This window comes from Tenrec ecaudatus, unplaced genomic scaffold (assembly GCF_050624435.1).
Source record: "Tenrec ecaudatus isolate mTenEca1 unplaced genomic scaffold, mTenEca1.hap1 Scaffold_2465, whole genome shotgun sequence".
NCBI lineage: Eukaryota > Metazoa > Chordata > Mammalia > Afrosoricida > Tenrecidae > Tenrec > Tenrec ecaudatus.
In genome coordinates, this window is record NW_027458646.1 from 1 (window position 1) to 9,618 (window position 9,618).

At 56.3% G+C, this 9,618-nt stretch overlaps 1 protein-coding gene across 1 annotated transcript; it reads left to right on the top strand.

Annotated features, from left to right (window-relative positions):
• The first annotated feature begins 108 nt into the window (after nucleotides 1-108).
• On the top strand, nucleotides 109-7,135 carry LOC142436377 (heat shock protein 105 kDa-like). Its single transcript, XM_075540068.1, has 7 exons — nucleotides 109-495; nucleotides 2,535-2,672; nucleotides 3,503-3,628; nucleotides 4,738-4,845; nucleotides 5,439-5,558; nucleotides 5,658-5,819; nucleotides 6,338-7,135. The coding sequence occupies exons 1-7, from the start codon at nucleotides 124-126 to the stop codon at nucleotides 6,542-6,544; spliced, it is 1,233 nt and encodes a 410-aa protein (XP_075396183.1). The 5' UTR covers nucleotides 109-123; the 3' UTR covers nucleotides 6,545-7,135.
• The last annotated feature ends 2,483 nt before the right edge of the window (nucleotides 7,136-9,618 follow it).

The following is a 9,618-nucleotide window of genomic DNA, read 5'->3' on the forward strand; positions in this document are numbered from 1 at the left end:
GAACTGAGGCTTAGTGATGTTGGAACTGTGTGGTGGCTACTGGTGAAATGAGTAGGTCAGCTTGTTCCTGGGAAGGAGGCCTGGCCAGTAGTGAGCTGTGCTCCAGGGAGACCTGTCTGTCCAATGTGTGCTCAGCACACCAACCACCTGCCTGCGTGTGACCTAACGCTGTTGTTCAAAGACTTTCTTACAGGTGGAGAGTGGTTCGGAAGCCTGCTCCAGTGTGGGTGCTGGCTTGCTCTGACCCGACCCGGTACCCTTTTCTCCAGCAGTAGGACTGAGCGCCCGTCTCTGGCGCCCCCGACTCGGGGACCGAGCCAATCACTGCTTTCTACATCCTTTGTGCCTGGGCTTTCATTTCAGAACAATGTCCAGCCTGAGAGCAGTGACGCTGGGACAGAGCCCCAGGTACAAAGCGATGGCCACCATACCTCCCCGCCTCCCCCTCCACCTGAGCCTCCCTCAGAAGGAAACAAACCCCCCGAGGCCGACAAAGTGAGTGACTCTTCTAGCACGTTCCATTGACAGCATTGCGCCCGGGATCGCTCCTGTCGGAGCCAGTGCCACCTTGCCTTCCATGGTCCTCTGCTGCTCAACCCTGGCCAGGGGGGCGGGGCCCCCGGGGCTGGTACTCAGGGCCCCTGTCTACCTGCTGGCGCTGGGCTGTGAGGCAGAAGAAGTAGCCACCAGACAAGAGTGGCGGTCACCTGACAAGTCTTGGGTGTGTCCCATGGCATGTGGGTGGCTTCCCATCAGGCCTTGCCAACGAGACACATGCTCAGTAGATGTTCAGGGAGGATGGCTCGAGGTCACAGGACACCTGGTGCCCTGCAAGCGCATGACGATGCTGTGTCTGCTAGGGACCTACCCGTACTTTCCTTGGCACGTCGACGGGCTCTTTGCCTTCAGACGCGTTGCAGAATTGTTCACTGGGGGTTGGAGTACCTTTCCCCCAGGTAAACCTGCCTGCCCTCCCGCCTTATAACTGGCCTGGGGCCCTGGAGGTCCCAGTAAGAGCTGTGCATCTCCCGTCGGGGCGGGCGCCGGGGCTGGTGACTTTCCTAGTGGCTGGAGTTGCTGTCCTCTGGGCGCACCCAGTCACACTGTACCACCCAGGCACCGTGTTGGTTGGAGTGCCACACACACTAGTCATGCCCGTCACGTTGTCCAGCCTGTGCTGCTTCAGGCATGGGTGTCCTCTGGGTCATGTGTGTCTTTCGCGTGCGCACGTCCTGCACCGGAACGGGGAGCTGTGAAGGAAGATCTCTGTTGGCGTGACTCAGCTGTCACTGACTGACTGACTATTGACTTATCGGGACCTGCGCTCCAGCTCCCTCTCTTTGTACCCCTGGGCAAGCCGTGCACCCTTTTCCAGCCTCCTGTTGTCTCCTAACAGCCGGGGTTGCTGAGTCAATTGACTCTCAGAGCTCCCGGAGCCCTGAGTAGAACCGCCCACGCGGCCAGGCTGCCTCACTTTCTCCCATGGAGCAGCTAGCTGCTGGCCTCAAACCGCTAGCCTTCAGATTGGCAGCTGAGCACCAGGGGCTCTTTAAATTGATTTTCAGTCCAGCTCTTGGCCATTGAGTAGACTCTCGCCGATAGCAAGCCTGTAGGGCCCCAGAGAACTCCCTGGGGTTCCTGAGCCCGTCAGCCTCATCTCTCAACCAAGGAGCAGATGCTACATTGGAATCACTCGCCTTTGATTAGAAACCAAGTGTGTACAATTGCCCAGCAGTGATCCAGTGCCTGTGGAGTTTGTGTCATAAGAAACAAGGTCTCCCCACTGGACGTCCCTGTAAGTGTGATGCAGGTCATGCCTCAGTTTGCAGCTCAGGCTCAGTTGCCTTCCTGGTCTTCTGTGAGTCAGAACCTCCAGAGAGGGACGTCCATGGGAAGGTGGGAGTCACAGGAGATGTCTTCTCGCACGCACATGCTCCCTGTGTAAGATGTTCGCCACGGAGCACTGGCCTTGGTTGTCTGCTAAGCCGTGTGCCATCTCTCTTCCCTTAGGGATGTTATCTTCGAGGCAGCGGTAGGAATCAGGAGAGGCATGTCCCTGGGCGAGCATCTCCAAGTCCCCAGATGGTTTTAAGGGTGCTGAGCAGCGTGGAGCTCCGGCAGGCCTGTGCTGGGGTGGAGGGATGTTGTGTGGGGCGATCCTGGCATCTCCATTGTCTGTCAGAGTCAGTTTGAGGTGACTGGCAGATGCCAGCTTCACCCCTAAAGGATGTGAGTAACTGGAAGCGACCATCGGTCGGCCTGTGCTCTGGGTTCGGGAAGGAAAGCCCTGGGAGAGAGAGGCCTTGGGTGCAGCCAGGAGAACCTCTCCTCAGTGGAGCAGCAGGGCTCCTGCAGGAGGGGCGGCATGTTCGATGGTCACTGCAGCCCCGGTCAGAATTCAATGATGCTTGGGGGACTTCACCGTGTGAGTCTTACCTAAGTCGTCATAAGCATGTGAGGGCGGTAGTTTCTGCTTTGTTTCCTTCGAGGAATATTTGAGAACCCTCTTGCCTTTTTGTCCTCCCACCCCAAAGGTGAATGAGAAGAAGGCTGACCAGCCTCCAGAGGCCAAAAAGCCCAAAATCAAGGTGATGAATGTGGAGCTGCCTGTGGAGGCCAGCCTGGTGTGGCAGCTGGGGAGAGACCTTCTGAACATGTACATTGAGACAGAGGTGAGTGTGCCGTGGGCAGCCTTGCCTGCCACATGGGGACAGGGGTGTTTCCAGGAGGGAGCAGACTAGGGGGCCTGAATCAGGCCCCTTTCCGGTTTAACTCGAGCAATTTTGGTAGCTGATGTGCGTGCATCTTGATGAAAGAAAGGGCTTTGTGCCTTAGACCATTCTATTTGGGATGAAACCGGTGGCCCAAGTTCTGGTGAAGAAATGGGGCACAACACAGGACGCGTCAGCACACTGCGGGGGAATGGAATTGGCAGAGGGTGGTATTTTCCCCAGGAACTTTGGGGAGCCCCTGTGCGGCTGGCTGTGGAGAAGCATCCTGTGCTGCTGCAGGACCCAGACCTGTGGTGCGCCACCAGGAGTGGGGCAGAGCCAGCATGCGGGAGAATGAGATGTGGTCTCTGTGGACTGAGACACGGACGTGTTTAGGAACACCTGGCAATGAACTTAGCTCTCTGCCTTGTGGTGGCTGAGTAGTGTGACTGGCCTGGATGGACCTGCAGTTTACCCAGTGGGAGGCAGTGTAGACCACGTGCAGGCCACAAGTCAGATCTAAAGAACAGGCTGATTTTTCTTCCCCTTAGTATGAAGTGGGACAACCATTCATTTTTGGTGTGTTGTCTAAACACATCATCAATGTGTCTGTTAAAATGAAGAGGCACCTCTGTAGGTTCTCTGTGAAGTATTCATTAGCCCCCCTGATGTCTGAAGTGTTGATCAGGGCTGTTGGTGTTCCGGTTTTGCTTGTGTGTGTGATACTGGTTAGCCAACCCTCGAGAGTGAAGAGTTGGAGCCTAGTGGCGTGTCTGTCCGCTTGCCGGCAGGGTAAGATGATCATGCAGGACAAGCTGGAGAAGGAGAGGAGCGATGCCAAGAACGCCGTGGAGGAGTGCGTGTATGAGCTCCGGGACAAGCTGGGCGGGCCCTACGAGAAGTTCCTCTCCGAGCAGGTGCGTTTGGGCTTTGGGCCTGGGCCTTCCCAGGGGCTGCGGACAAGTCCATCTCAGCCTCAGTGGCGGCAGTCTGGGGCTTGTTAGGTACAGTCAGACAGGGTAGTACGTGTGGGCGGGGACAATTCTGACAGACATCTTCCAGCCCAGCAGGGACACTCCCACCTGCGAAACGACAGGTTTTAGATGGATCACGTGCTTGACGCTCACTTCACGGGCATTTCTTACACACTCATCTCTTAGGGACACGTGTTGAATTGACATGGAAACAGAATGTGTTTTCTTTAGAAAACAACATAATTATATACTATTAACTTACAAACAAAATTATGTGATACTATATGTTTACATAAAAGTTAGAATGTTTAACATCATACCAGATGGGAGATTCCGGGTTAGACTTCCCTAAGGGCTTCTCGGGTCCGTCACTCTGACCAGCTCGCTGCATGTTTTGTCCATATGACGCTTCCGTTCCGAGGACTTCGTGACTGTGTTTCTGTGTATCACCGAGGGGAGGCTTTGCTGAATGAGACCTGTGTACGGGTTAGTACTCGTTTACCTTCACGTCACACTGGCAGGTATCTGTGCAGATAGTTCTGCCACACCGAGAATTTCTAGATGCAAAGGCGTAGAAGAAAATGAATTGGAACATATAAACTCAGCCTGCATGGTAGGATGTAGATCTAAACGGTTTCTGTAATTCCTGCCGAGGAAATCAAAGGCATCAAGCTAGTGTTAGGGGAGGCCTGGGAGACCTCAAGGTGAGCCAAGTGAGGACCGCCCACCTCAAGTGAAGACAGGGCGGCCGACTAGTAGAAACCACTTGGAAAAGACCCCGCCCTCGCTGGTGCAGGAGTACAGAGCAGCTACCTTCCCGCCGTCTAGCCTGAGCCAGGCACCTGCCCAACCGTCAGTCAGCACAACCCCTTCCTCTGCGTGCTCTTCTCTGAGGGCCTATCAGGAAGAGACGGCAGCTAACGCTCGTGCCCTGCCACAGACGAGGTGACCAGGAACCTCCGTGGGGACTGAAGGAACAGCCCCCGGGGCAGGTAGGGGATTGTGCACCCATGTGAAGTGACCGCCCGCCCTTGTCGTACCTGCTGCCCTAGGACCACCAGAGCTTCCTGAGAGTCCTCTCGGAGACGGAGGAGTGGCTGTACGAGGAAGGCGAGGACCAGTGCAGGCAGGCCTACGTGGACAAGTTGGCCGAGCTGATGGTGAGCACTTGTCCCCGGCGTCCTCTGGGGACACTGGCATCGTGGTCCCTCACAGTGCAGAAGGCTGCACGTCCACCTTCAGCGCCCGCCCTGTCTCGGGGTCATCGGTCTTCCCTGGATCTAGAGGTCCCCAGCACTGGCTGGCCTTGACCCTTGCATTGCTCACTCACAAGACGGAAGGTGGGAGTCAGTCGGGGTGGTGACTCCAGGTGCCCCCCTCTCGCTCACGTCGGCTGATGCTTAGAGCTACCACAGCGTGGAGCAAACTTGTAACCACTCACAACGGAGGCCAGCCACACAGTCTTGGTCGTGAAGTTTTGTAAGGCTGACACATTTTGGTGGTGGTGGGGGGCAACATGATCCATGAGCCCTCACACTCATGAGCCTGTTTGCACCCCTGTCTGACTCGTGTGACGGAGCACTGCCCTGCAGGCAGGGGTGCGAGGCTGCCCCTTTACGGGAACAGGCTGCCAGGCCTTTCACGGTGCAGCTGACCACCTGCGTGGCACTTAGCCCACCTGCACCCCCAGGCTCCTCACTGCGGACGTTTCATGGGACGGGGACAGCCAGTCAGCTGTCGCGTTGTTTTTTAGAGAATCGGCTCACCAGTGAAACTCCGGTTTCAAGAAGCAGAAGACCGTCCCCGAGCATTTGCGGAGCTGGGGCAGAGGCTGCAGCACTACGCCAAGATCATGGCCGACTTCAGAAACCAGGTCGGTTGGTTGGCTGGAAGCTGGCCTGGCTCTTGGGTGGCACGCCAGGTGGGGCTGTCGCGCCATCCCTTCTGCAGGGTGACCTGTCCTTTCCCTCAGGAGGAGAAGTACAACCACATCGACGAGTCTGAGATGAGCAAGGTGGAGAAGTCGGTGAGCGAGGTGAGGGAGTGGATGAACAACGCCATGAACGCCCAGGCCAGGAGGAGGCCTGACCAGGACCCCGCTGTGCTTGTGCAGGACATCAGAGCAAAAATCAAGGTGCGTGTCACCGTCTCACGGGGCTTATGACGGAGCCTGCTGTCGCCGTCCCATGAGGTCTCTGTCCAGCGCCTGTCCTGGCCTGCTCTCGGGGTTTGCTGCAGAGGCCTAGCCCATTCGTGGGAAGGTGGTGGTCAGAGCGGGTGAGTAGAAGGGGCTGGGTGGGTGTCTCCTCTGGGAAGGAGGATGCTGGGAAGAAGAGCCCATGTCTGTTGCCCTCTGCAGTGACAGTGAGGTACAGCTTGGGGACAGAAGGACCGTGGGCCTTGGGTGCCAGTGGCTGTGTGCTTGTAGCCAGCTCTGGACGCTGGCTGGTCCTGTCGTCTGGAGGCTCTTGGTGGGGGCGTTGCGGGGGTCGTTCCTCCTTGAGAGGATCCAGTGAGGACGAATGTGGGAACGTAAGTCCCTGTGGTGGCTCCTGAGTAGGCTTTGTGTAGTGGTGAGAGGTGGGTCCTCCGTGGCTGGGACGTGCAAGACGGGTCTTGGAGTCCAATGACGGGTGTTGCATGTCCTCGTAGGAGCTGACCTCCACCTGCGAGCCCGTCGTGACACAGCCCAAGCCAAAAGTCGAATCGCCCAAGCTGGAGCGGACGCCCAACGGCCCACGGGCGGGGACAGAGGACCAGGACGGCCAGGGCAAGGCCACCATGGGCACCGAGGCTCCACAGCAGAACGGTGACTGCCACGCTGCCACCCAGAACCCCCTGCACATGGACCTGGACTAGGCCCCCACAGCGTACAAAAACCATTTCCTTTTTGAAGCGTGATTAGAAATTTTGTGTGTTCTGTGGAAAAAGGGATAAAAGCAACAAACTGTCACATCCTAAAGGGGAAGTTGCCTTGGTAACTCAGATTCCTGTGGAATTGTGCACTCCTACTACGTTCCTCTGCAGTGTCCCCATGTCCGTCAGAGGCGGAAGCCCGCCTTGGTCCCTGGGAAGAGGGAGGCAGGAGGGAGGGGCTGTGTTGGGGCCGGGGAACAGGGTCCCCTGCCAAGGCACTTTCCTGGCCTCTCTTGCTCCATGTGGCATGCGGCATGTGTGTGTGTGGACGTCTGTCTCCACTAGGTTCTACTCCTGACCCCATCAAGGCCTTTCTAAGTGAATCCTCGCCAATTGCTGACGACTTTGCTGTGGTGTTGAGGAAAAAAAAGCAATGAGTAAAAGCAAAAAGCTAGTGAACTGTGTTAGTCGCATGCAGAGCAGAAGCCTGGCCCCACTCGGGGGCACGCGGAGGGCTGTGGGTCCCTGTGACCCTACGTTGTGGAGCCTTCTATGAGCTTTAAAATAAAGTTCATCTCTGATGTCATTTCTAAACCCATGGCTCAGTGACTTCCTTCACGCGGGGCCTCGCCGGCCACCTGCCCCAATCACGCTCCCTGAAGGAGAGCAGCCTTTTCCTGAGGGAGAAGGAATGCACACGGGAGGCTGGCTGGAGAGCCAGCTATAAGCTGTCATTCCAAGCCTGCCGCCAGACCCCTGCCTGGGCTCCGCTCTGACTCCAGGGGCCCTGCAGGGCAGACTAGCACACAGGGCAGCTGTCCTTGACTGGAGCAGACAGCCTCTCTCCCCCTCAGGGCAGGGCTGTTTGACCCACTGATGTGACCTGCCCCACAGGGTCTCGGGCTCCACAGAAGCCACTTTATTTACAAGGTCACGCGCAGTTCATGAAATGCAAGCCAGTGTTGACCTGGAGAAAGTCTCCCCAGAAAGGTGGGCTTAAGGCAGGATGGAAACCTGAAGAGACCTGTCGGGCTGGGCAGACCGAGGATCAGCCCGTACCTGGTGATGGCAGCTAGCGAGCTGGGAAAGGAGACAGCCCTAGGGCTGTAGGCAGAGCTGACGGTCCCACAGCACGCCACCTGTGGCTGCTGACTTTAGGGGACCATCTCCCCAACCCTACTCCCCACAAGTAAGTCAGTCATCGTCTGAGACAGGCTAAACATAATCATTTACCCAGCAGATACTCGAGCACCACTAGGTCCATCTGGAGTGGGGCCCACTAGAAATACGAGTTGGCCTTCGTCACGGCTCTCGGAGCAGGCTGGCAGCTGACCCATGACCACCAGTCAGGCCCGCCTGACACACTGGACTCTAACCACGGGTCAGGTCGATGGCACTTCCCCAGGTGCATGTAGCTACGGGCATAGGTCTAGGTGAGGAGGTGGGAAACTGATGGAGCAGGTACAGGGAGGTGCTTTTGTGCAGGAGACTGGCGGGTGGAATGAGGTACCTCTGGGCACTTACTAGGGGGGCCTGGAACAAAGTGGCCTGCCCTTCTTGCATTTATGACCAGCCCTGAACTCTTAAGGTGCCCTGACTGACCAGCTCACCCTGAGCGTGTCCTGCCTGTTAACTCCTTAACCTTCAACGTGGTCACTATGCAAGTTCTGTGCGCCCATTGTGAATGGCAGAGGAGAGAAACCCAGCGGCTGATCAGGGGGTTTTCCTGCTTTTTAAATTAGGATATGGGAACATCTTCCACCCAGAACCGGCACTGAGGTGAGGGTAATGCCTTCGCCAGTGTTAGAAGCTCCCTTTGGCATCCTTCACGCCCGTGAGCGGGCAGGGCATGCATGTGTGGGCAGGGGCAAAGTCCATCTCCCCATGACCCTTTTGAACATGTTGTATGCGTGTTGTGTGTATGAGTGACTTTGGTTATTCTTACTACGTCACATTTTCATTATGCTGTTTTACAGTCTTAACACTGCCATCAAGTGGGTGCCAGCTCACCGCCCCTAGAGGACAGGGTGGAACTGCCCCCTGAGGGTTTATGAGACTGACTCTTTACAGAGGCAGAAAGCCTCATCTCTCTCCTGTGGAGCAGCGGGTGGTTTTGAATTGCTGACCTTGAGTCCACAACCCAACATGTGACCCACTACGCCTCCAGGGCTCAGTGTAACCCGAGAGATGCCGCACACGCCTCATGGGTGTGCCCTGTGCAGCCTAGTATCGCTCACGAACTGAACAGAGGTCTGCGTCCAACTCCCCGTGAGCCTTGGCTTATGCTGCCCGGGTCCTGTATAGGCAGCAATTGACCCCTCTCTATGGAAAGCGCTACCCCCACCTCACCCCAACTTGGTTTTCTGCCTCCTCATCAGAAAGCACACAGCACGGACAGCTGCCATTTGGTGCGTTAGTCTGAGTTGACTAGAGAAACAAATTCATAGACACTCACGCAAGATAGATTTATTTCAAAGAGTAACCGCATATTAAGAAATATCAACAAAGCCCACAGGGAAGAAGCACACCAGCCTGTGCGATCACGAGGTGTCGAAGGGATCAGGTATCAGGCAGCATCAGAACAAAAAACGTCTTACCATCGTGAATGAGGGGGGAAGAGCAGAGTGGAGACCCAAAGCCCAGTTGTCAGCTGCTGGAGATCCCCTCACAGAGGGGTCTAGGGGAGGAGATGAGTCAGTCAGGTGCGATGTAGCACCTATGAAAAATACAGCTTTAGTTCCTAGATACTTCTTCCCCCCCAACTATCATGACCCGAATTCTGGATAGAGCAGAGGATGTACACTGGTGCAGATAGGAACTGGAGGCACGGAATCCAGGACCAGGGGTGTGAGTGGCGATACTGGGAGGGTAGAAGGAGAGTGGGATGGAAAGGGAACCGATTGCAAGGATCCGCATGTGACCTCCTCCCTGGGGGACAGACAACAGAAAAGGGGGTGAAGGGAGACGCCAGATAGGGCAAGATATGACAAAATAATTTAAATTATCAAGGGCTCATGGAGGGGGCAGCGGGGAGGGAGGGGAAAAAAGAGGATCTGATGCAGAGGGCTTAAATGGAG